Source organism: Cnephaeus nilssonii (assembly GCF_951640355.1).
Source record: "Cnephaeus nilssonii genome assembly, chromosome: 18".
NCBI lineage: Eukaryota > Metazoa > Chordata > Mammalia > Chiroptera > Vespertilionidae > Cnephaeus > Cnephaeus nilssonii.
Window position 1 is genome coordinate 55,274,612 of NC_137089.1, and position 26,022 is coordinate 55,300,633.

General features: G+C 43.4%; 1 protein-coding gene across 4 annotated transcripts in view; it reads left to right on the top strand.

Annotated features, from left to right (window-relative positions):
* RIPK2 (receptor interacting serine/threonine kinase 2) overlaps positions 1-26,022 on the top strand; it is a 41,496-nt gene that overhangs the window by 3,104 nt on the left and 12,370 nt on the right. For all 4 annotated transcript variants that reach the window (XM_079796277.1, XM_079796276.1, XM_079796275.1 and 1 more), the window contains exons 2-6: positions 1,627-1,780; positions 4,233-4,388; positions 20,533-20,690; positions 21,650-21,699; positions 24,220-24,381. In XM_079796277.1, coding sequence (XP_079652403.1) covers positions 1,627-1,780; positions 4,233-4,388; positions 20,533-20,690; positions 21,650-21,699; positions 24,220-24,381 — 680 coding nt within the window. The remainder of the gene's footprint in view (positions 1-1,626; positions 1,781-4,232; positions 4,389-20,532; positions 20,691-21,649; positions 21,700-24,219; positions 24,382-26,022) is intronic.

Genomic DNA, 26,022 nt, shown 5'->3' on the forward strand with positions numbered 1-26,022 from the left:
TTAAACCTCTCCTAAGGGCCAGGCACTGGTCCAGCCCTGCGGATTCACAGATGAAAAGGCAAGGCCCCTCTCATCTTGGAGGCCACATGGGTCCTAGATGTCCTTTCTCCAAAGGTTGAGATTCTGTCCATTCGTAGTGTAGTTGAAATCCACGTCCCTGAAGACTGATGACTCCCGAGCCCACTGTTTCCTGTCTTCCTCTGGGTTCCCACGGTCCTCTGTTTATTCATTTATTACGTGTGTGTGTTTGTGTCTATGTGGCACTAATCACATTCTGCCTTATATTTTAAGTTTTAAATTTTTAAAATTCTTTACCTATTTTTAATTTTATTAATGAATAATTGCCTTATATTTTGTGTTTATTTTTCTTTTTAAATTTCTTCCCTTATTTTTAACTTTATTAATGAATAATTGGCAAATATAATTGATATAATTGTATACAATCATGTGGCACTTAATGACAGGGATACAGTATAAGAAGTGCATCCTTAGACGATTCTGTTGTCATAAAGACACTTCCACAGACCTGGGGGCGCCTGCTGCTCCCGGGGCTGCGTGGCAGAGCCCGTTGCACCTGGGCCATAAGCTGTGCAGCGTGTCTGTGTAAAACAGCACAGGGTTAAACCTCAGGATGGCTGCAGGGTCACGAAGCCATAGGGATTCTTCAGCTCCGTTAGGATCTACAGGACCACCATCCTGTGTGGCCATGGACTGCATGTATGACCGGTATTTAAAGTATACTACATGATGATTTGACACACATATATTGTGGAAAGGTTACCAAATCACGATAATTAACACATCCAAAGGCATACAGTTGGCCAACAGATATTTGAAAAGGTGTTCAGCATCACTTACCACCAGGAAAATGCAAATCAAAACCACAATGAGTATTTATTTTTCTTTAAAAAGATTTCTGGGCAGCTTGAGAGCACAGACTATGTTCTTTCATCTTTATATTCTCCATAATGCTGGCACTTTTTATTCTTAATTAAGGTTCCATATTTATTTGTTTTATGTGGGAATAAGCAAATGGACCTGGACCCTGAGTCCCCCCAGGCATCTGTTAGAAGCACTCACCTGTTCTCAGTGTTCTCTTCCTGGGTCCCAGGGGATAATTCCTAAGTCGCATTGACCCTCATGCAACTAGTACCTAGTTATTTAAATCTACAACTTGAGATGTCTTAATAGTCAGGATATTTGGGGAAATTTCACATGGTATGCAACTATAAATTTAATATAATCGAATCAAATCTGATCATCTTAATACAACATAAACGTAATAGTTTAATTAGTTCACACACCAATCATTCTAATACTATAGACTTTGTAAACTTACCATAGTGTTCTTTCCTTTTCCTAGGAAAGTATCATAATGATAGCCTAGGCGTAGCACTTTTTCCTGTCAGTGGCTTATAGAAGTTATTTTGGTCTGTAAACAAACCTGTAGACTATACAGGGTAGGTGTTTTCCCTACTTTAAATATGATGAAACTAAAGGACAGAGAGTTGCATAATTTACAAGTCAAAAGCTAATTACTGAAAAAGTCCAGGCTAACTTGATATCATGGGCATGATGATTGTGTATTTTCCATTACTTTAAGATAATTTCCTTTTTTTTCTTTAGTGAAAGAAATGATGTCTTAAGAGAAGCTGAAATTTTACACAAAGCTAGATTTAGTTACATTCTTCCAATTTTGGGAATTTGCAATGAGCCTGAATTTTTGGGAATAGTTACTGAATACATGCCAAATGGATCATTAAATGAACTCCTACATAGGGTAAGTATTATACATTTTCAGTGGCTGTAATTCTGTTAATGAAGCTATAAAGTGCTTTGGTTATTTTGGGATCAATATAGATGAATCAAAATAAGAATAATTAAAAACAATGCGGTGCTAAAGTTTCACCATCTATGGCTTCTTTTGTGTTGTTAAAAATAATGTGAAGTCAGGTCTTGTATGCTCAGGAGTCGAGGTTCTTTTGCTTAGATTGCTGAGTTCTACACTGCATTCCAGTGTCCACGTGTATAATCAGGTAGGCATAAGAGAGAGAAAAGGTAAAGGGCACACTGCATGGTCCACTATCAGGCCGGATTTTGTTTTATGTTGAAGACAACTTAGGATTCAAACTCAATGTCAGTAGTACCAGTTCATAAAATTCTCAATTACTAGGCCAAAGAAATCTATCTCTGAGTACCAGATACATTGGCTTTTCCATGACTGACAATGGTGTGAGCCAGTTACTTTTTTTCTCAAGGTACCAGTTCCTCTGGATTTGATTGTGAATCCCATCAGTAAACAAATTTGGGGATCCTCATTCTCAAAATATGTGTATGCATCTATGGTTGTTTGCTTGAGTTGATGTGATCTCCAACCTGCAGTTTCTCTTAAATCTTTTTAAAACGCTCAGTCTAGCCCTAGCTGGTTTGACTCAGTGGATAGAGCGTCAACCTGCGGACTGAAGGGTTCGGGTTCAATTCCAGTCAAGGGCACGTGCCCGAGTTGTGTGCTCGGTCCCCAGTAGGGGGCGTGCAGGAGGCAGCTGATCAATGATTCTCTCATTGATGTTTCTATCTCTTCCCTCTTCCTTCGTCTCTGAAATCAATAAAAATTGATTTATATTAAAAAACAACAACACTCAGTCTATTTAGCGAGGTTGGTTTAGTTAAAAGTTGGTAATATGAAGTGTAAAATCCTAAATCCCTGTCCATCCGTGTTCTGATGGGAGAAAGGGGCTGCGGGCAGCACAGCCTCTGGGGGCGGGACCTCCTCTTTGCCTGGGACGCAGCACGTTCTATGTGCGGTGTGAGCACCTACAGCAGGCTGGGGTCAGTGTGTGAGGTGTGTGTAACCACCGCAGCCAAGATGCAAGTATTAATCCAGCACAACGTCTTTTTGAGAAAGAAGGAATTCTGATGTTTACTTCCCACACCCAGCACCCAGTAGATGTTCTGGCAGCCAGGTCTGAGCCTCTAGAATTCTAGAACCTCCACAGGGACTGCTAACTCCTGGAAGGAGCCATGACCAGAAGTTCCCATTTCACACATGTGCAGAGAGGACTTCTCCCTCCTGTCACCTACATAATTTTCAGAAAGTTACCTTTTGATGGAGTAAAAGATTCAGCCACTGAGTGGACGGGGCTCTGCGTATACCAGAGGAACTAATGTTCAACATGAGGATTGGTGTTTCTTTGGTTTGCTGTATTGCGTTACTAGGGGGTTTGTCTTGAAGCGCCCTTCCCCGCCGTCATGAAAGATTGCTGAAATAAGTCAGAATACAATGTCAGCACAAAGTATTGCAACCCACGTTCATGCCAGGTGATCACTGAACTATAAGCTGGTCCGTTTGCGGAAAAAAGATCTCAGAACGGTTTGGAGCTTTCAGTAGAAGCATACTGCTTCCTGTCGTGTGGAAACATATGCCCAGTGGCATGGTGCCTGATGATTCCCTGGAGAATCTTCCCCAAATGTCTGATTTTTCTGAGTTTACTCATTTTCCTAAGGTTCTGCATTAAAATTTTATGTTCAGAATTTATTTAATGAAAGTTCAAATGGATGTCACTTGTAAGTACCAAGAAATATAAAACATTGCTTTCAATGTCTGTATTATATATGCTTTATAAATAAAGATGAACTTTGTCTCCTTCATAAAAACAAAATTCAAGGCTAATTTTTCAAGTTGAAATGGAAATAAATTAATTATATTAGTAAAAGTGTGAAATATTAATGCTTAGTCAATAAATATAATATGGTCATACTTTTTAATAGATACAATGATTAATTTTATATTAATCAGAAAATTAAAACATTAATTTGAATAAATGGTTTGGTATGTACTAGAAACAAATTATGTGTGTGTATGCTCACGTGTGTGCACAGGCTACTTGATATAAGCCATAAAATGGGGAGGTGGGTGTGGGTATGTGTGTACATGTATGAGTATTACATAGATTAAAAAGTAATTGAAACTGTGTCAACTGAAAAAAGAAGAACCAATATCATGTAGTTACATTACCAATATAGACTAAAAGGGAATAAGTTATTTTCTCTAAAGAGTAAGGGAAAGAGGATACAGTGATGTTGATGTCAAATTTGTTACTATGTTAAATAAATGAGCATATGTTTTGACTTAGTTTATGCTGTATTTCTTACGGAATATTTAATTTCCTAAGTGTGAATGTATAGAAATTTGGCCACTGACTTTGGTTTTGTGTCTTCTTGCATATATGAAGAAAACGGAATATCCGGAAGTCGCCTGGCCGCTGAGATTCCGCATCCTTCATGAAATCGCCCTGGGCGTGAACTACCTGCATAATATGAACCCTCCTCTTCTGCATCATGACCTGAAGACTCAGAATATCTTATTGGATAATGAATTTCATGTTAAGGTCATTACTTTTTTTTTTAAGTTGTGTGCATCCTTGTGATTAGTAGCTTTGAAAAGACGTTAGTAATTTTTTCACCTGGCCAAATGAATCTCTCTCCCTTTTCCATGGCCCTATTACACTACAGAGATAGACCCATTACAGCACAAAATACAGAATGATTACATTCTTGACTGAAATTGTGGAGCACACCTTTTTTAACTTTCATTTTGAATTTGTTATAGATTCATACCAACTTTCCAAGATAATACAGAGAGGTCCCATGTGCCCTTTACTCATTTTCTGCCAATGGTTGCATCACACATAATGACAGTACAATTTCAAGATCAAGAATTTGGCATTGGTACGAGGACATATGTAGGTCTGTGTCACCTGATCACCTGTGCTCAGTGCCCCACACCATAGAGAGCACTCATGCTGCTCCTTCCAGCCACACCCCTCCCTGCCCTGCACCACCCCTGGCCCTGGAAACCACCCATCTGCTTTCCATCTCTTCCATCTCATCATTTGGAGGATGCTTTATAAATAGAATCATAGTGTGGGATACGTTGAGATTGGCTTTGTTTACTTACATAATGCCTTTGAGATCCATCCAAGTTGTTACTTCCATTAGTAATTGTTCTTTGTTTATTGCTGAAGAGTATCCCACAGAATGGGAACATCCCCTGTTTATTCACCTGTTGAGAGACATTGGTCATTCCAGTCTTTGGCAATTACTAGAAAGTTCCCACGAAAACTCCTGTACAACTTTTTGAATGAACATTAATTTTCATTCCTCTAGGATAGATGCCCAACTGCTTAGTCACATGGTAAGAGTACGTTTAGCTTTTTAAGATCTATTTTATCCAACTACTTTCCATCCGAGTGGCTGCACCATTTTATGTTCCGCCAGCAATGCGTCCTAAGACCCAGCTTTTCCACATCCTCACCAGCATTTGGAGTTACCACCAGTTTTTATTTTGGCTGTTCTGATAAATGTATTTTAATAGCTCGTTGTGGTCTTAATTTGCATCTTCTTAATAGCTAATGATGAGCACCCTCTCATGTGCTATGTGTCATCTATGTACCTTTTCAGTGAAATGCTATGTCTGAAGCCATTTTCTAATGGGATTTTTGAGGTTTTCTTTACTGTCAGTTTTGAGAGTTGTATGTGTTTTCTTGATATGAGTCCTTCATCAGATATGTAGTTTGCAAATATTTTCTCCTGGTCCATAGCTTGTTCTTTTCATTCTTTTTTTTTTTAAATATATTTTATTGATTTATTACAGTGAGGAAGAGAGAAGGATAGAGAGTTAGAAACATCGATGAGAGAGAAACATCGACGAGCTGCCTCCTGCACACCCCCCACTGGGGATGTGCCCGCAACCAAGGTACATGCCCTTGACCGGAATCGAACCTGGGACCTTTCAGTCCGAAGGACGACGCTCTATCCACTGAGCCAAACCGGCTTCGGCTTCATTCTTTTTTTATTACGGTATTATATGTGTACATATCTTACCATTACCCCCCCCACCCCACTCCCATACATGCCCTCACCTCCCAGCGTTTTGCGTCCATTGGTGATGCTTATACGCATGCATACAAGTCCTTCAGTTGATCTCTTATCTCCCTCACCTCTCCCTAACCTTCCCGCTGTAATTTGACAGTCTGTTTGATGCTTTACTGTCTCTGTGTCTATGTTTTTGTTCATCGATTTATAATGTTCTTTATTATCCATAAATGAGTGAGATCATGTGGTATTTTTCTTTCATTGACTGGCTTATTTCACTTAGCATAATGTTCTCCAATTTCATCCAGGTTGCTGCAAATGGTAAGAATTCCTTTTTTATGGCAGCATAGTATTCCATTGTGTAGATGTACCATAGTTTTCTGACCCAGTCATCTGCTGAGGGGCACCTAGGCTGTTTCCAAATCTTAGCTATTGTAAATTGTGCTGCTATGAACATAGGGGTGCATATATCCTTTCTGATTGGTGTTTCTAGTTTCTTAGGATATATTCCAAGGAGTGGGATTACTGGGTCAAATGGGAGTTCCATTTTCAGTTTTTTGAGGAAACTCCATACTGTTCTCCACAGTGGCTGCACCAGTCTGCATTCCCACCAGCAGTGCATGAGGGTTCCTTTTTCTCCGCATCCTCACCAACACTTGTTGTTTGTTGATTTGTTGATGATAGCCATTCTGACAGGTGTGAGATGGTACCGCATCGTCGTTTTGATTTGCATCTCTCGGATAATTAGTGATTTGAGCATGTTTTCATGTGTCTCTTGGCCTTCCTTCTGTCTTCTTTTGAAAAGATTCTACTTAGGTCCTTTGCCCATTTTTTTATTGGATCATTTATCTTCCTTTTATTAAGTTGTATAAGGGGCCTGTAGATGTTGGAGATTAAACCTTTATCAGTGATAACATTTGCAAATATGTTCTCCCATACAGTGGGCTTTCTTGTTGTTTTGTTGATAGTTTCTTTTGCTGTGCCAAAGCTTTTTATTTTGATGTAGTCCCATTTGTTTATTTTCTCTTTAGCTTCCATTGCCCAAGGTGCAGTATCAGTGAAGAAGTTCTTTCGGCATGTGTCTGAGATTTTGCTGCCTGTGGATTCCTCTAGTATTTTTATTGTTTCCTGTCGTATGTTTAAGTCCTGTATCCATTTTGAGTTTATTTTTGTGTATGGTGTAAGTTGGTGATCTAAGTTTCATTTTTTGCATGTATCTGTCCAATTTTCCCAACAACATTTATTGAAGAGACTGTCTTGACTCCATTGTATGTTCATGCCTCCTTTGTCAAATATTAATTGAGCATAGTGGTTTGGGTCGATATCTGGATTCTCTATTCTATTACATTGATCTATATGTCTGTTCTTGTGCCAGTACCAGGCAGTTTTGAGAACAGTGGCTTTGTAATACAGCTTGAAATCTGGTATTGAGATCCCTCCTACTTTGTTCCTCTTTCTCAGGATTGCTGTGGCTATTTGGGGTCTTTTTTTATTCCAGATGAATTTTTGGAAAGTTCTTTCTAGGTCTGTGAAATATGCCGTTGGTATTTTAATGGGGAGTGCATTGAATCTATAGATTGCTTTGGGTAGCGTGGACATTTTAATGATGTTGATTCTACCAATCATGAACATGGTATGTTCTTCCATCTGTTTACATCTTCCTCTATCTCTTTTTTCAGTGTCCTGTAGTTTTCCGCATATAGATCTTTTACCTCCTTAGTTAAGTTTATTCCTAGATATCTTAATTTTTTTGGTGCGATGGTAAATGGGATTGCTTTTTTAGGCTCTATTTCTGTAAGTTCACTATTGGTGTATAGAAAGGCCATAGATTTCTTGGCATTAATTTTGTATCCTGCTACATTGCCGAATTCATTTATTATGTCTATTAGTTTTTTGATGGCGTCTTTCGGGTTTTTTATGTACAATATCATGTCATCTGCAAATAAGGACAGCTTTACTTCCTCTTTTCCAATTTGGATGCCTTTTATTTCTTCTTCTTGTCTAATTGCAATAGCTAATACTTCCAGTACTATGTCAAACAGGAGTGGTGAGAGTGGGCATCCCTGTCTTGTTCCTGTTCTTAGGGGAAATTGTTTTAGTTTTTGCCCATTGAGTATGATGTTTGCTGTGGGTTTATCATATGTAGCTTTTATTATGTTGAGGTATGATCCTTCTATTCCCACCTTGTTGAGAGTTTTTATCAAGAAAGGGTGTTGGATTTTGTCAAATGCTTTTTCTGCATCAATGGATATGACTGTGATTTTTATCTCTCAATTTGTTTATGTGATGTATCACGTTTATTGATTTGCGGATATTGTACCATCCTTGCATTCCTGGGATAAATCCTACTTGGTCATGATGTATGATCTTTCTGATGTACTGCTGGAGCCGATTTGCTAGAATTTTGTTAAGAATTTTGGCATCTATGTTCATGAGGGATATTGGCCTGTAATTCTCTTTCATTGTGTTGTCTTTATCTGGTTTTGGTATTAGGGTGATACTGGCTTCATAGAAGGAGCCTGGAAGTGTTCCTTCCTCTTGAATTTTTTGGAATAGTCTGAGGAGGATAGGTTTTAGTTCTTCCTTGAATGTTTGGTAATACTCTCCTGTGAAGCCGTCTGGTCCTGGGCTTTTGTTTGCCGGAAGCTTTTTGATGGCTGCTTCAATTTCTTCCATAGTTACTGGCCTATTGAGCTGTTTAGATTCTTCCTGATTGATTTTTGGAAGGTTATATTTTTCTAGGAATATGTCCATTTCCTCCAGGTTGTCCAGTTTGTTGGAATAGAGTTGTTCGTAGTATTTTTTAACAATCCTTTGTATTTCTGTGGGGACTGTTGTTATTTCACCTCTTTCATTTCTGATTTTGTTTATTTGGGTCCTCTCTCTTTTCTTCTTGGTGAGCCTGGCTAGAGGTTCATCAATCTTGTTTATCCTTTCAAAGAACCAGCTCTTGGTTTTGTTGATCTTTTGTATTGTTTCTTTGGTCTCTATCTCGTTTATCTCCGCTCTGATCTTTATTATTTCTTTCCTTCTGCTTACACTGGGCTTTTCTTGTTGCTCTTTTTCTAACTCTTTAACTTGTAGGGTTAGGTAATTTATTACCATTGTTTCTTGTTTTTTGCAGTAGGCTTGAGAGCTATGAACTTCCCTCTCAAGACTGCTTTCACTGTGTCCCATAGATTTTGGATTGTTGTGTTTTCATTATCATTTGTTTCCATGATGTTTTTTATTTCTTCCTTGATCACTCTGGTAACCCAGTCATTGTTTAATATCATGCTGTTTAGTCTCCATGTGTTTGATTTCTTTGGATTATTTTATTGTAGTTGACTTCCAGTTTTATGCCACTGTGATCTGAGAAGATGCTTGGTATGATTTGTATCTTCTTGAATTTGAAGAGACTTTGCCTATGTCCCAACATATGGTCTGTCTTTGAAAATGACCCATGTGCACTTGAGAAGAATGTATCTGCGGCTTTGGGGAGAAATGTTCTGAAGATGTCAATTAATTCCATCTGGTCTAGTGAGTCATTTAGGATTGATGTTTCGTTGCTGATTTTTTGTTTAGAGGATTTATCCAATGGTGATATTGGGGTATTAAAGTATCCTACTATGATTGTATTGCTGTTAATCTCTCCCTTGATATCCTCCAGGAGTATTTTTATGTATTTGGGTGCTCCTGTATTGGGTGTGTATATGTTTACCAGAGTTATTTCTTCTTGTTGGGTTGTTTCCTTTAGTATTAGGAAGTGGCCTTCCTTATCTCTTGTTATGTCCTTCACTTTGAGATCTAATTTGTCAGATATAAGTATTGCTACCCCAGCTTTTTTTTTTCATTTCCATTCGCCTGGAAAACCTTTTTCCATCCTTTCACCCTCAGTCTGTGTGCGTCTTTTTTTCTGAGGTGGGTTTCTTGTAGACAGCAGATATATGGGTCTTGTTTTCTCATCCACTCCATTACCCTATGTCTTTTGATTGGGGCATTTAATCCATTTACATTTAAAGTTATTATTGATAGGTACTTATTTGTCGCCATTTTTATTCTTTACCTCTGTGTTCCTTCTTTGCTTCCTATTTCTTTTTCTTTTTTACAGCAGACCATTTAGCATTTCTTGCATTGCTGGTTTGGTGGTGATAAATTCCCTTAGTCCTTTTTTGTCTGTGAAGCTCCTGATTTCACCTTCAATTTTGATTGATAGCCTTGTTGGGTACAGTATTCTTGGATTAAGACCTTTCCTTTGTATATTTCATTCCATTCCCTTCTGGCCTGATGAGTTTCTGTTGAGAAATTAGTTGCTAGTCTGATGGGGGTTCCTTTGTATGTAACTTCCTGTCTCTCTCTGGCCGCTTTTAAGATTCTTACTTTGTCGTTGGTGTTTGCCAATTTAATTATAATGTGCCTTGGTGTCGGTCTTTTGGGGTTCATTTTGCTTGGGACTCAGTGAGCTTCTTGAATTTGTGTGTTTTTTTTCCCCTATATCAGGGAAGTTTTCTGTCATTATTTCTTCAAACAGGTTTTCTATTTCTTGCTCAGTTTCCTCTCCTTCTGGAACCCTTATTATGTGGATGTTGTTTTGTTTTGTGTTGTCCCAAAGTTCCCTTAGGCTCTCCTCCTGCTTTTTAATTTTTTTTTCTAGAAGCTGCTCTACTTGGGTATGTTTTTCCATCTTGTCTTCTAGCTCACTGATGCAGTCCTCTGCTTCTTCTAGTCTACTCTTGATGCTTTCTATTGAGTTCTTTACAGCAGTGATGTCATTTTTCATTTCTTCTTGGTTCTTACTCATATTGTCAAATTTTCTTCCATTCTTTTCAGCCACCTTATGACCATTTCTCTGAATTCTTTCTCTGATAGGTCACTTGCCTCTATTTCGTTTACTTCCTTTTCTGGTGATGCCTGCTTTTCTTTCATATGCGGGCTGTTTCTTTGTCTCCCTATGGTTTCTCTTCTCCGGATGTCTGGTTATGTAGTTCTCTCTCTCCTGCGTTGATTTAACCTTTTGCACTTGGATGTCGAGTGTGACTCGACACAGTTAGCATTAGAATAAAGGAATCGAGAAAAAAGCAAGCAAGTGCAAAGGGTTAAAGGCACAAAATACAACACAACCAGGTACAACACACAAGGCACTGAACAGAAATGTATTCATGATGTTAATTACCCCCATAAAGGTGACCACCAGAGAAAGGCAAAATAGGAGATAGGAGAGAAAGAAGAAGAGTAAAAAGAAAGAAAAAAAATGAGTGTCAAAATGAAATTGGGAAAAGAAAAAAAAAAGTAAGAGAGACAAGAATGAGACTAAGAGAGAAAAGGGGAACAAACTATATATATGGGGAGAAAACTCCAACAGAACAACCACTAATCCCAGCAAATGCCAGCAACAAGTATCTGGAGATTAATACAAACTACAACACCAACTAATATTAAGTGAGGAAAGGGAAAACAGAAGTAAAAAACAAACAAAAACAAAGCCAACAAAAAAAGAATAAGCAAAACACTGTCACAAAAAAGCATAAAAATTCGATATAATCAACATTCAAGCAAACAACCACAAAAGGACAGAGAGAAAAACAATTGTTGGACAGCGAAGAGAGAGGTGTGTATGGACTTGGAGCAGGGGGTTGGAAATTAGATATATAAGTAGGGTGAAATTTTAGCAGGGGGTAAACAGAAAGAATAGGGGAAATCTAAAGCAGGAAAGGGTTAAGATAAACAGGACACCAACAGGAGAAAGGTTAGGAAGAGAGTGATGGCATAAAGGTAGAGTTGAGGTAGGGTAAAATGATGCTAAAGGAAAGATGAAAATAGAAGGTAGAACACTAATCCCAAAGTAAAATAAAGAGAAAATAAAATGACACTTAAAAAAAATAAAGGTAAAATAGTAGTAGTAATAATACCGATTGAAAATAAAAATGTAATAATTAAAAAGGTAAAGTCAAGTGAGGAAAAAAGAAAAAAATTAGTTTCTTAAGTAAAAGATGCAAAAAATGAAAATAAAAAAATAAAAATAAATAAAATGTGCAGTAGTGAAGGTCATTCACTTCCTCTATTCTGTTTGTCATGCCTGTTTCCCAGTCCAGACAGTATTGCAGTTCCCTGCATTCCACTGCTCCTCAGTCTTGTAAGCCAGTCCTGATTTTTAGGCAGGCGGTGTCTTAATTTCTCGTATTCCTTTTTTTTTATTACACAAGAGTCAGTTTGTGGTTCAGCCCCTGGGTGGCAGAATTTCTGGATTGACTTCCGGTCTCTATGGCCTCTCTAGCCTTCTTTCCCTGTGGCACTCAATACCGGTTTGTGGAGGTGGGCTGCCCCAGAGCTGGCTCTCCGATGGTCGCTCCCCGCTCCGATCCCCAGGTTCCAGAAAAACCACTTCCCCCGCAGTCTCCCAGGATGCCCCCACCTGGGTGATCCTATGTATTGGGCTTAGTAATCAGAAGCGGAGAAAGCCCACGTGTGCGGACAGCGGGTCTGCGTGCGAGTCTAAGCAGCCTGCACTCCTTTGCTATTCTTAGGCTGTCCCTTCGTGTCAGATCAAAATGGGTTATTTTTAGAGATCCCTTCTGTTAGCAGCTCTGAGGACCCCCTTCCACATTCATGGATCACGCCAGCCCCAACAGCCATGGATTTTTCTAGGCACAGACTTCACCGGTCCTCCTGCTCCCGCAAAGCGCATGTTTCTCTCTCCTGCCGGGACCAGAGACCTCACCTTATCCCCGGCGAAATCTGACCTTTCCATGGTGGAGTGAAGAGCTCCTTTGAATCCGCATGTTTGCGCCGATTGGGGACCAGTATTCTGGGGCTCACAGCTGTTCAGTGGTTGCCACAGTTGTGGGTTTTCAGGCTTCCGATAAGATCCGCTTTCCCTTTTAAGATGGCGCGGTTTCCGCGTCCGAGCCCGTAGCTCCGGGTGAGGACCCCGCCGCAGTGGGGGCTGCCCGGTCAGGGGAACCCCATCCAGCAGTCCCCCACCTTCTCCTGGAGTTTAGCTGTCCCTTAACTCGCCCATAACCACTCCCTGTGCGACCCTCAGCTGTTCTTTCTTTCTGCTCCGGGACAAGGCTCGGAACACGTCTGTCTATTCTGCCGCCATTTTTCTCTCCTATCTCTTTTCATTCTTTAAGCAGGTTCTTTCACAAAGAAAAATCTTTCATTTGATGAAGTTCAACTTACCATGTTTTTCTTTTAGGGTCATGCTTTCGCTGTCATGACTAAGCGCTCTTCAGTAAGCATAGGTATTGAAGATTTTCTTCTAGGTTATCTTCTAAAAGTTGTATCATTTTATGCTTTTGAGTTAATTTTTTTACTTTGAATTAATTTTGTATAAAGGAAAAGATGTAGGCATCTAAAGGCAGCAGATACAGGGATTTCAATTACCCTTCGTAATACTAAATGTAGCTCTTTTTTATATAATATTTTGCTACATTTCTTACAATAATATATGTGATTAAAGATTGTTGTAAATATCAAAAATGTTCAAACAAATAACTAATAGGGAAATTGGAACAATAGAAAAATTAGTACAAAAAAATGTAAGAAAATTTAAGTGAAAAATAAACCTTTACTGACAGCACTTCCTCAGCCTTGCTAGAAAGAGAGACTAGTCGATGACATCCGTTAGGGAACCCTGCTTCAGCCCCTGCGGCCTCACTGCAGCCATCCCTAGCCCCCAGGGCAGTTATCCCGTGAGGGAGTCTCAACATCCAACCTGGAATGACTGACATTTTCTTAGGTGATCAACCAACACTCCTCCCCTGCTGCTTCTGCCCACGGGCTCCAGTTCTGCCTCTACAGGACAGCCCTGCCCCTATTTGAGGATGGCTATCGCTCTGCTCTCAGACTCCCTGCTACCACCCCTAGCTCTTGAACCAGTTTCCTTCTACCCTGGATTGAATCCCAGGTGCTATCTAGATGAATCTGTGTTTCAGTCACTCTTAAATTTTGATCCTCAGAACTGAACAAAATACTCTCCATTGTAGAATTGAAGGGAAGTGTCCCTTACCCTAGTCCTAAAGACGTTACTTAACAGTTCCTTAATAATTTATTAGCTTTGGGGGAGCAGCCATATCACCACAGGCAGGTTGGGGTCCGTGTCAACAGAAAGCCCTGAGAGGTTCTTCCTTTCATGTATTACCGCTCGAGCCACATCTCCGTAGCATGTGCTCTACAGAGTACAACCTGGACATCAGGGCTTGGTCTTGTCAAGCCTGAGCGGTCACTTTACCCTTGAGGACCTTTCTGAAAGCTGTCTCTGTATTCCAAGGGTTGCGATTTGTTTCCCAGCTTTGTGTCATCCTAAAATTTAATTAGCCCGTTTTTTGTGTCGAGTCATGATTAATGTTAACGGCGCAGAGCTCTGATCAGAGCTGCACTACGCGGCGCTAAGAACTCCCTCAGGTCCCGTCAGTCAGCACTGCTGGGGAATGATCCTGTTCGTTTGGAGTAACCCTAAGAGCACTGGTGTGCACCCACTTGTCCCCATTTTGTCCGTAGAATGTATGACTGTTTCCCAGACACCCGCAGGCTCCTTCCTGTCTGCAGCCTCATTTTCAGACGGGGGGCCCTGGACCCCTGCCAGGTCCCCTTCCCCTCGTGCCTCCATTTCAGCTTCTCCACAGTGGTTTCCACCATCTGACACATATTTTTATTAATATGTTCACTGGCCATCTCCCCCAGTTGGCATGTGAGCTCCAAGAAGACATAAATGCAGTCTATTTTGCGAACTGCCATATAGAAGGATTCGGTAAATATCTGCTGAATGACCAAAGGAGTGACTTCCAGATCTCTGTACCAGAGAGGCCTGCCAGCTTACGGCCAAGGATGCTGTTATTAAGCACTTTGGAACGTTTTGTGATATACAACTTGCTTTCACATTGACGCTGTCAGTAGTAACACTGAGGAAGGAGGAATGGAGTCCGCATTCTTTCCTTCAGTGAGCAGTCCTGTGAGCGCTGTGCTTCGGGGACTGTCCACGCGCGGCACAGCAGTAGCCTGAGGTCTGAAATTGACTGCTGGTTTCCGTTTAACTTCTGTTTTTCATGAATTCTTGCTGGTTCTTTCATTAATTTCTCATAGAGTATCCGTTTTATAAAATTTTCTAAAATTTTTAAACCAGGGGTTAAGGATAGTCTCCCGCCAGTATGTAGACTTGTGAAATCAATAATATTTTTCCTTTTTAAAAATCAGAATAACTTTCACTTTTCTCATATGCTATCCCACAAAGAACACTGATGGTACTGGGAAGTATTTGAAAATTCTCAAGAACCTGAAGTGTATGTAAAATACCTAAGACTTGCATTTTATAACCCTTTCGACCTCCTTGGACTTGGCTTTCTGTGTCTCAGTCCAGAGAAAACAGAAGCAAAGTAACAGGCGATCATCTTTCTCTTCATTGATCAGTAGAGCACCCTTGGTCTCTCTTTGATATGAATAGAATGTTTAAATAGTTTGGCTTAATGTATTTTTGTAAATTTTAATTAACTGTAGCACATACACATAGAACTGTGACTATTCTTATAAATTAGCAACATTCTCTTGTATGTAACTGTGTGTCTTCACTGTTTATTTTATACATGTCCCTTAAAAGCAAAAAGTCAGCCTGACCAGCGTGGCTCAGTGGCTGAGTGTCGACCCATGAACCATGAAGTCATAGTTCCATTCCCAGTCAGGGCACCTGCCTAGTTGCAGGCTTGATCCCCAGTAGGGGGTGTGCAAGAGGCAGCCAGTAATGATTCTCATCATTGATATTTCTGTCTCCCTCTCCCTCTCCCTTCCTCTCTGAAATCAATAAAACCATATTTTTTTTAAAAAGCAAAAATTCCTGCCCTGTCCATGCTCAGTGGTTAGAGCATCAGCCCAAGGACCAAAGAGTCACAGATTTGATTCCCAGTCAAGGACACATACCTGGGTGGCAGATTCGATCCCCAGCCTGGGTCAGGGCACCTGCAGAAGGCAACCAATCAATGTGTCCCTCTCACATCAACATTTCTCTCTCTCTCTGTCTCTCCCTCCCTCCCTTCCACTCTCGAAAAATCAATGGAAAAAATATCCTCGGGTGAGGATTAAAAATATATATATACAATAAAAGTAAAAATTCATCATGACTCACAAAAATGTAAGAATTATCAATCTACTTATCTTCTTGGAAGGACCTTTAAATGAAGTGCAAAACATCTGTAAAAGTACTTAATAAAATTAAATGTAAATTTACACCATTTTACAGATTTTTTAAGTACGATTTCTTACTGGAATGCTAACCAGAAACAGTATCTAAAAGAAAAATGTTGAAGTATGAGAAGAACCAATATGGCGGCATAGATAAATGCCTGTACTCGCTGCCTCCCACAACCCATCAAAATTACAACTGAATTACAACAACAAAATTACAACAGAACAACCATCATTCAGAACCACCTGAAAGCTGGCTGAATGGAAGTCCTACAACTAGAGAAGTAAAGAAGAAAGCACACTAGACTGGTAGGAGGCAGAGGCGTGGAATGGGCTGGTCCAACACCCATGTGTGTGCCATTTCTTTAATCGGGAGGGAAATCATCTCATTGGAGGCCTCCCTTGAGCAAGGGGTCCGAGCCCCACACCAGCCCCCCAGGCCAGGGCTCCAGAGCTGGAAAGAGAAGTCCCTGTAACTTTAGGCTGTAAAACCAGCGGGGATTGGGGCTGAGGGACACGGAGGCCTTCTTCCAGACACGTATTCTTTCAGGGGTCATTGTTCTTGTGCTGGGACCTCCCCTATCTCAGGGCTGACTAGCAACCATATGGGAGTCTCCATCAGCCTAGAGCACACTGTTGGCTCTGCCCTTGGGAGTCCCGGAGACCCCGTCCTGTCCAATTCACAGGCCACCCAAGCTGTTTGCAGCAGCTTTTCCATGTGAATGGCCCGTCCTGGCTCAGGCTTCATACTTTGCTAAAGTTTCTTAAGCTGCAGCTGGTGACAGCGTACCCCAAAATCAATAAAAGGCCCAAGACCTGCCACTAGCAGCAGCCTACCTTGCTGTACAGCTGGGCCTCATCTGGGCACCTCCAAACCCAATACAAACTGCAAATAGCAGCCACCTGCAGATCCCTCTGTGGCTCCTGCCAGGTAGTGGCTGACTTTGTACCTCCCTGGAGGCCCCAGAGCCAATGCACCCATAGATAGCTTCAGACCATAGCAGATTACAACTCTACACAGCCACAAGTGAGACACTCAAGTGGCAGACTCAGTGAGCACCAAAGCCCCACTGAAGCAAGGCCTGCTCCATAGGGGTGTCTCCTGCATAGCAGCTCTCCCACTGTAGTCGCAGCTGGTCCTCACAGCCAGTTGGCCTGGAGGTCAATCCCTCCCAGTGACACCAACAGCAATCAAGGCTCAACTACAACAAAACTGTGCACACGGCCCACACAGGGTCATACCTAGAGTGCCCAGCTCAGGTGACTGGGGAGGCTGAGCCACTGGGCCCTACAGGACACCTACTACACAAGGCCACTCTACCAACTCCAGGAGACATAGCAGCTCTACCTAATGCATAGAAACAAACACAGAGAAACAGTCAAAATGTGGAGACAAACATGTCACAAATGAAAGAAATGGAAGCAAGCAAACTACTGGATACAGAGTTCAAAACCATAGTTACAAGGTTACTCAAGGTTCTTCATGAGACTTTCAAGGATCTTAGTGAGAATACCAAAGACATGAAAAAGAGCAGTCAGAAATTAAGCATACACTAACCGAAATAAAGAATAATTTACAGGGATCCAACAGTAGAGTAGAGGATGCTGAGGATCAAATCAACGATTTATAATACGAGGAAGCACAAAACATCCAATCAGAAGAGTTAAAAAAAAAGTTTCCAAAAATATGAAGATAGTGTAAGGAGCCTCTTGGACAACTTCAAGCGTACCAGCATTTGCATTATGGCATTGCCAGAAGGAAAAGAGAGAGCACAATATTGAAAACCTATTTGAAGAAATAATGACAGAAAACTTCCCCCACCTGGTGAAAGAAATAGACTTACAAGCCCAGGAAGCACAGAGAACTCAAACCAAGAGGAACCCAAAGAGGACCACACTAAGACACATCATAATTAAAATGCAAAGGGTAAAGACAGAGAGAGAATCTTAAAAGCAGCAAGAGAAAAACAGTTACCTACAAGGAAGCACCCATACGATTGTCAGCTGATTTTTCAACAGAAACTATGCAGGCCAGACGGGAATGGCAAGAAATATTCAAAGTGATGAGTAGCAAGAAACTACAACCAAGAGTACTCTACCCAGCAAAACTATCATTCAGAATGGAAGGTCAGATAAAGAGCTTCACAGATAAGAAAAAGCTAAAGGAGTTCATCACCACCAAACCAGGATTATATGAACTGCTGAAAGGTATTCTTTAAGAAGAGGAAGAGACAAAAACTATGAACAAATGGCAACAAATACCTATCAACAATTAAATCTAAAAATCAAAATAAACAAATAAAAAATCTAATGCACAAAATAAACTGGTGAATAAAGTAAAAGCAGAAGCATGGACAGACTGACGAATCTCAGAAGGAAGTGGGGAGGGGGTCAGGGAGAGATTAACCAAAGATCTTACCTATGGACACAGACTGTAAGGTGGTGAAGGGGTGGGGTGGGGACTGGGGTGGGGGAGGACATCTGTAATACTCTCAACAATACATATTTTTTCAAAGAAAACAAAAATGTTACTACTAATTAAGCTCAGTTGAGACTTTGCCACTTTAAAAAGTATACATTCCATTTGGTTTTCTGTTGGTCAGGTGTCCGTTAGGGGGTCTTAGATACAAATGAAGCAGTGACAGGCGTCTTTGAAAGTAAAGTGTGTGTGTCTGCGGTTCTGTCTGTCCTCCCAGGAGTCCGAGCACTCAGGGGCTTCCTCGCAGCTTGTTTGCCTCGCGCAGAAGGACAGTGTGAGAAGGAGGGGGCTGATCCGGTAGGCTGGCGGGATGGTGGCTGTTGGCATGAGTCGTGTATTTTCACGTTTAGTTTGAGAAGAAAACCTTTAGCTTGGAAATGCATGCGGAGATCCTGTGTGGGGGCGCCGCTGCTCTGCCTGCATGGCTGAGGGGTCATCAGGCCGCGCGGAGCTGCGTTCCCCCATCGCGCTCCCCTTTTCCTTCTGCTGGAGACCCAGCCTACGAGCCTTGCCTTTCCTCTGGGACGCTGTGTGACAGGAAGGGAGACGCCTGGCCCGTGTGAAAGCCAAACTCAATCAGCAGGAGCGAGGACCCTGGCCGTCTGCAGGCCCGGTGGGAAAGACAAAGAGGAGGCTGTGTGTGCGTAGAGGGGCAACGGGAAGCACGCTCAGGCTGCTTGCTCCCACCCCACCCAGGCCCACACGGAGAGGGCTCGGGTATAAATGAGGGCTCGGGTATAAATGAGGGCTCAGGTATAAATGAGGCTACACCCTAACTTTTTAGCACTTTTCTCTCTGAGGAGGATAAACTTGACTGTCCTGGATGCTTCTGTCCCTGCAGATGGCGCCGGGAGTGGTGTTTTGCCTTCAGAGGTGGAGGGAGGAGCAGGTTCAGTGCCGGGTGGGGGTTGAGTGGGATGCGCGCCCTGGAGCCCTCACACCCAGAGCCTTGGCCTGAGCCTGGCTCTGAGATTGGTTACTGTGTGAACAGAGCAACCTTCAGGGATGCAGTCCGGGGAGGAGCACCTCAGCCATGCCTGCTCAGCCCGTTTAGTTCCCTCTGTGCAACCCCATGCTACACGGAATTATCACTCCCCAGCCACAGATGGGTCGTCGAGGCTCAGAGAAATGTTAACACTTGCTCTTGTCCCACCCCTCCCTCTTTGGAGTGGGACCATATTGTATCTCAGATTCATCTACACACTGAACAAAAGATTTCTTCTGGTAAAACGAGTGAAAATATAGGCGTTAAACAACAAGCTCAGTGGCGTCCTGGCTGCAGCTGCCCCCTGCTCCTGGGAGCTCCGCAGCATCGGGTCTGAAGACACAGCGATGCTGCAGGGCCACAGCCTCTCGCCCGCTGAGCTTGTGTCTGTTCTTACCGTTTGTCTTCCATTTCTAAAAAATAAGGTACCTTTTACATACTGAGTTGTCAGATAGAGTGTAACATGCAGGGGATTTACAAGCAGATGAAACTGAAGGGCAGGCAGAAGCACGGGCTCGGTCCGTGGCGCTTCTTTAGGTGCTCGTTGGCGTGGACATAAGTGCTTTATGTGCTAATGACACTGCTGCCCACAGACAGTGGTTCATGGGAGAGGAGCATAAATCACAGAATAACGAACTGTACACTGTAGGGATTCTGCTTTTCTCAAATGCAAGGATGCTATTTTTGGAGCGTTATAAATAAGAACATATAAGCCTGAGTGATGATAACTTGAGTGACGCTCCCAGGCGATGAGGAGGTTAGCTCTGTGAGCTGCAGGTGGATTGGAAAAGCACATGCTCTGAAGCTGCTTGTCAGAAACAGCGTGTGCACGCACTCAGAACACAGGGAAACGCTCCCTGTCCTCTCCGGAAGCCTGCCTTTCAAACCTGCGGTACTGTGCTAAACTGCATCGGTGTTACTGGGCTCGGCACTATGGAATCCAAGAACCTAGTGGGGTGTGTAGAAATAAAATGTTAATGTATATAATATTGTTTAAAGAGAACATCTTTAAATTCGATCCCTGACTCTTCCATCACAGATCGCAGATTTTGGCTTATCGAAGTGGCGCCTGATGTCCCTGTCACAGTCACGGAATAGTAAGGCTGCCCCAGAAGGCGGGACCATCATCTACATGCCGCCCGAGAACTACGAGCCGGGGCAGAAGGCAAGGGCCAGCGTCAAGCACGACATATACAGGTGCGGCGCTACTTGCTCAGAGCTCACCGCTGAGAGCCGGAGCGAGCAGTCAGCATTGGGAAGCTGCATTGGGAAGGGTGATCTTCATTCTTTCCCACGTGTGGGGAAACAGGAGAGCCCACGTGTGGGGAAACAGAGGAGAGCCACGGTGACTAGTGTTTCTGAATTTAACGACACCTTGCTTTAAGCCACATTGAGATCCTTGAAAACATTTTGAAGCGCATCTATTGTCCTGTCCATTTATAATGTAATGCTCCAGGGTTTTATCACTAAAATGTGACTTTGATGTAGGTGGGGGAGGGGACACTACCCCAAAAAGCAGAACAAAGTCCATACAGAAAGGACAGCCTTTTTTTATTGCTCTCTATTTTGTGTGAATAATAAAATCCTGTAATTAGAGGGTATAGCTTATCTAGGTGTTTAAGAATGATTATTAAATGGTCCATAAGTTATTTATGCATATAACTTCAAGTTTTTATAACAGTAACTTCCTAATTTTTCAAATTAAGACTAATTCCATTTCTTTTTTTCTTTTTTTTTAAATCCGTACCCGAGGATATTTTTCCATTGATTTTTAGGGAGAGTGGAAGAGACAGGGAGAAATATCGATGTGAGAGAAACACATCAATTGGTTACCTCCTGCACATGCCCAACCAGGGCCCAGCAGGAAGGAGCCTGCAACCGAGGTGTGTGCCCTTGACCAGAATCGAACCCAGGACCCTTTGGTCTGCAGGGTGATGCTCTATCCACTGAGCCAAACTGGCCAGGGCAAGATTAATTCCCTTTCAAAACAAACTGAATATTCATCATCTTGGTTGCATATGCTGATTCTTAATACAGCAGCTCACTACCTTGTCACTTTCCAAAGCAGTATCTCCCCGGTCAACTTTTAGATTTGGTGTTCCAGTTTACCATGCGGGCTGGTTTGTAACCTGCTGTGTACATTTTATATTCAACAGCTATGCAGTCATCATGTGGGAAGTCTTATCCAGAAAACAGCCTTTTGAGGGTGAGTGTGCGCTGACCTCCTCCTCAGTGATGTCCTGCTGGTGGGCCACATGCAGAACCTCTGCGGCTCATCTGCATTAAGTCTGCCCCCGTCCATTTTGTGGAAAACACACTAAAAAAGACATAACTCACCGTGAACCCAGTGTACACTGAGCAGCAGACTAGATTCAGGGTCAGGAAAATCAGATGCTCATTCTTGCTCTGACAGTAATTCTATCATCAAGCTATTAAATTTCTTGAGCCTTCAGTTTGTTCTCTGTAAAATGAGAATTTGTAATTCCTATTCCTAAGATTTATTCCAGCTATAAAACTGTTCATATGAAAAATTAATTAGTGCTCCCATATAAAGACCAGAAAACACTAAAGAATAATTCTTAAATTTTCTGAAAAGATTATTTCTTAATTTTTTTTTTTTGTTAACCTTTATGGGAGGATATCTTTTTCATTGCTTTTTCAGAGAGAGGAAAGGAAGGAGGGGGGAGGGAGGTAGAGAGACAAACATCAATGTGAGAGAGACTCATTGAATGGTTGCCTCCCACATGAGCCCTGATTGGCGACAGGGAGCAAACCCACAACCCAGGCACATGCCCTTGACCTGGAATCAAACCTGTGACCCTGCCTGGCTGGCGTGGTTCAGTGGTTGAGCTATGACCCAGGAGGTCACGGTTCAATTCCTCGTCAGAGTACATGCTGGGGTTGTGGGCTCGATCCTCAGTATGGAGTGTGCAGGAGGCAGCCAATCAGTGATTTTCTCTCATCATTGAAGTTTCCATCTCTCTCTCTCGCTCTCCCTTCCTCTCTGAAATAAATGAAAATATATATATTTTTAAAACCCGTGACCCCGTGGTGAAATAGCTGATGCTCTAACCACTGATCTGCCGGCTGGGGCCATTTCTTATTTTGAAGTTTATATAAGTCACTTGCTGTGCAGCAGACAACCTCAGGGTCTCAGCAGCTTACAAAACAGAATGGTATTTCTCAGTTACATTGGGTGTTAGTTGCTGTTGCCCAAGCACATCAAACTCACAGGCTAACACGGGCCAAATGAACAAGGTTTAAGTTTATGTGGGCCGCAAAAAAACAAAAGCTTCAATTTTCATAGAAACATAGGTTTATTTCGATAGAGACATGCTGAACACAAAGGGCTGAAATAAATGAGTCATCATTAACAAAATAATAGAACATTTTAATAAAAATTAATATTTTTTCTTAAACATTAACTTACCAGATACTGAGTAACTGCACAAATTAATAAGCGTAACCCAAATAAACCTATTTTTCTTGTTCTCCAAAAGCAAAATATTTCCTGTTGTGCGCACCAAACAAGTCAGTCCAAGACCAATGACGTGGCCATCGGCTGCTAAAATATTCGCTGCTGGTATTAGTGGAGAGAAATGGCGCGCCTGTGCCTAAAGCGCATAAGGGAAATGAATGCAGCACCGTTATAGTCATCAGTCATTAGTGAACGTTGTAGTTCATTATTAATAACTAGAGGCCCAGTGCATGAAATTCGTGCATGGTGGGGGTAGGGGGGTGTCCCTCAGCCCAGCCTGCGCCCTCTCGCAATCCGGGACTCCTCAGGTAGGGTCCCTAGGCCTCGCCTGCAATCAGGGCCTATCGGGGCTTTCCTTCCCTGGCTGCTGGCAGCTGGCCCCACCTCTGCCACTGCCACTGCTTGCCATCTGTGCGGTGCAAACCCCCCCCCCCCGTCCCCCACCACCGGTTGCCTCCCTCTGCGCGCAACAGGCGTGGGGTATGATCATTTGGCTGGCCTGGGCTTCCCTCTGCAGGGTGATCACTGGCTGGCCCCACTCACCCGCCACAGCACCTGGGCCTCCCTCTGCAGGGCGATCGTGGAGCCCTCCCCACCCCACCACCACCACCACCCCTCGCCCCCCTCCCCCCCATCGATCGCCCCACTGGCCGGTGGCCTGGGCCTCCCTCTGCAGGGCGATGGTGGGAGCCCCCAACCAATCACATCACACCCGACTCGACTGGCATGGCACCAGTGCATTTCAGTGTGGTCATCCGGAAGGTAGTCCAGATGGTCATTCTGCTATTCAATCGTTCAGTCGATTTGCATATCATCCTTTTATTATTATAGATTGTGTATAACAGGGTATTGTAAAAATTAAGTTATTAAAACGTTTCTTGCATACCATTCTATTGGCTGGGCTGCAAAACTATTCATTGTGGGCCGCATGTGGCCCACAGGCCGTGAGTTTGACATGCTTGCTGTAGCCCTTCTGGATCTAATAAGTTCAGCTCAGCTCAGCGCTGCTCACAGCCTATTGCCCAGATCAATCCCACGCCCAGCGCAGGGCAGCAATGCTTCACACTCCTCGGAGGAGTCAGGCAAGCCCACGATGGCTGGGACGCACCTGTTCCTTTAGCAGAAAGGGCAGTGAATTAGTCCTAAGACTGTAAGGGTCCCTCATTTTCACTTGGTGGGTTTTAGAATGCATTTAGCATGTTGGATCATAAAAATTCTCTCATGAATGACGTATATTTGTTTCGATAGACGTCACCAACCCTTTGCAGATTATGTACAGTGTGTCACAAGGACACCGCCCCGACACCAGCGAAGAGAGCCTGCCCCCCGGGACTCCCCATCGAGCGCGGATGGTCTCGCTTATCGAAGGCGGATGGGCACAGAACCCGGATGAACGGCCATCCTTCCTCAGTGAGTCACCCCTGGCCTGGACCCTGAGTTACAAGCAGTTCAGAGGCTAAATAAATGTTCCTGAAAAGTTTCACAAGTTAGATGGCCAGCTCAAAGTTACTGTTTTTATTTTCTCCCCTCTTGTTAGTCACGGCATTTGCACAGGGGTCACTGCTGCTGGAGCGGAACTGAGGCTCCTAATAGGAAAGAAATCCGAAAGGGACAGTCACCCATTCCTCCAGCCTCCGCCGTGCCTAAGCGCCTGCCTGGTGCGCGCTGAGGTGACGCGGGGAACAGAGTGGTGACCGTGACCAAGTCGCTCCGTCCCTGGAGCGCATCCTGGCTGAAAGCAGAGAAAAAAACAAATAGATAACCAAGCCAGACATTGTTCAAGTCCTGCAAGGCAGTGAGCAGGTGGCAGGAGGTGAGGGAGGGGAGCGAGAGCCTCTTACTTAGAAGTGAAATTCAAAGCTTGAAAAGGAGGCAGCCGTCTTAACGCAGAGAACACAGCCAGGCCGAGCGGCTGGAGGAAAAGGGAAGGGCGTCACGTGGGATGCGTGTGGAGAAGGGAGGAGAGGCTGCCGCTTCATGGAGGGTTGGCTGTCCCCAGGAAGTGGGAGCCATGGAGGGGTGTCTCCTGGACGGAGCTGACCCACTGGGAGTGTAGAAGTCACTCCTGCTGCTGTGTGGCCCGAGGCAGACCAGCCAGGAGACTTTCCCAGCCAGTGCTTGTCCTGCAGATGGGAATGAGGCCAGGTGAGACCTGCCTGGGAGGCACAGGGACCTCTGTGCAGGCACCGGAGGAGGCCTGTCTGACCCCTGCATGACCTCGGGGCAGAGCTCTAGGGTGAGACCCAGGCAAGATCCATGGAAGAACTGAGACTTGGCCTTCCCAGAAATTGAAAATTTTTACATTTCAAAGATTTATAAAAAATAAAAGGACAGCCACACACTTGGCATATTCATTCCAAATAAGCAATGAAATATATTTTCCATTCAAAACTCATGTCCAGTGTTCATCAGCATTATAGTGAAAGCCGGAAGCTGCTAAAATAACGGGCTCACCGTGTCTCTTACCTCCCACAGCTGTGGGAGGGCACGCACCTCCCTTGTCCCCAGAGCCCTTCGAAGCAGTTACTTCTTCCCATTTCCTGAAAGCCTGGCTCTCCTGCTGATCATGCGCCAGCAGCACCCACTTCTCCACGCACCTCCTGGGTTTCCCGTTGCTCCCTGACGACTGGGTGATGGCTAACTGACTCCCGCACCCCATGGGTCAGGGCTCTGGCCCCCGGAGGAGCCCGCGAGCATCTCTGGCCTTCTGTGTGCTGTTCCTCTCTGCCTGTGAGCTGTCTGCCTGTCCGCAGCCTCCACCTCACGCAGGTCCCTCTCCCAGGCAGTGAGCCTGCAGTCCTAAGGCTCCCTCATTCTCCGGTCATTGTCCTTGTTGCCCGATAGCCGCTGTCTTAAAAACCACTCTTTTGCACGGCCCGTGAGGCTCAGTGGTTGAGCATCAACCATGAACCAGGAGGTCATGGTTCTATTCCCAGTCGGGGCACATGTCCAGGTTGTGGGCTCGATCCCTGGTAGGGAGTGTGCAGGAGGCAGCTGATCAGTGATTCTCTCTCATCATTGGTGTTTCTATCTCTCTCTCCCTTTCCCTTC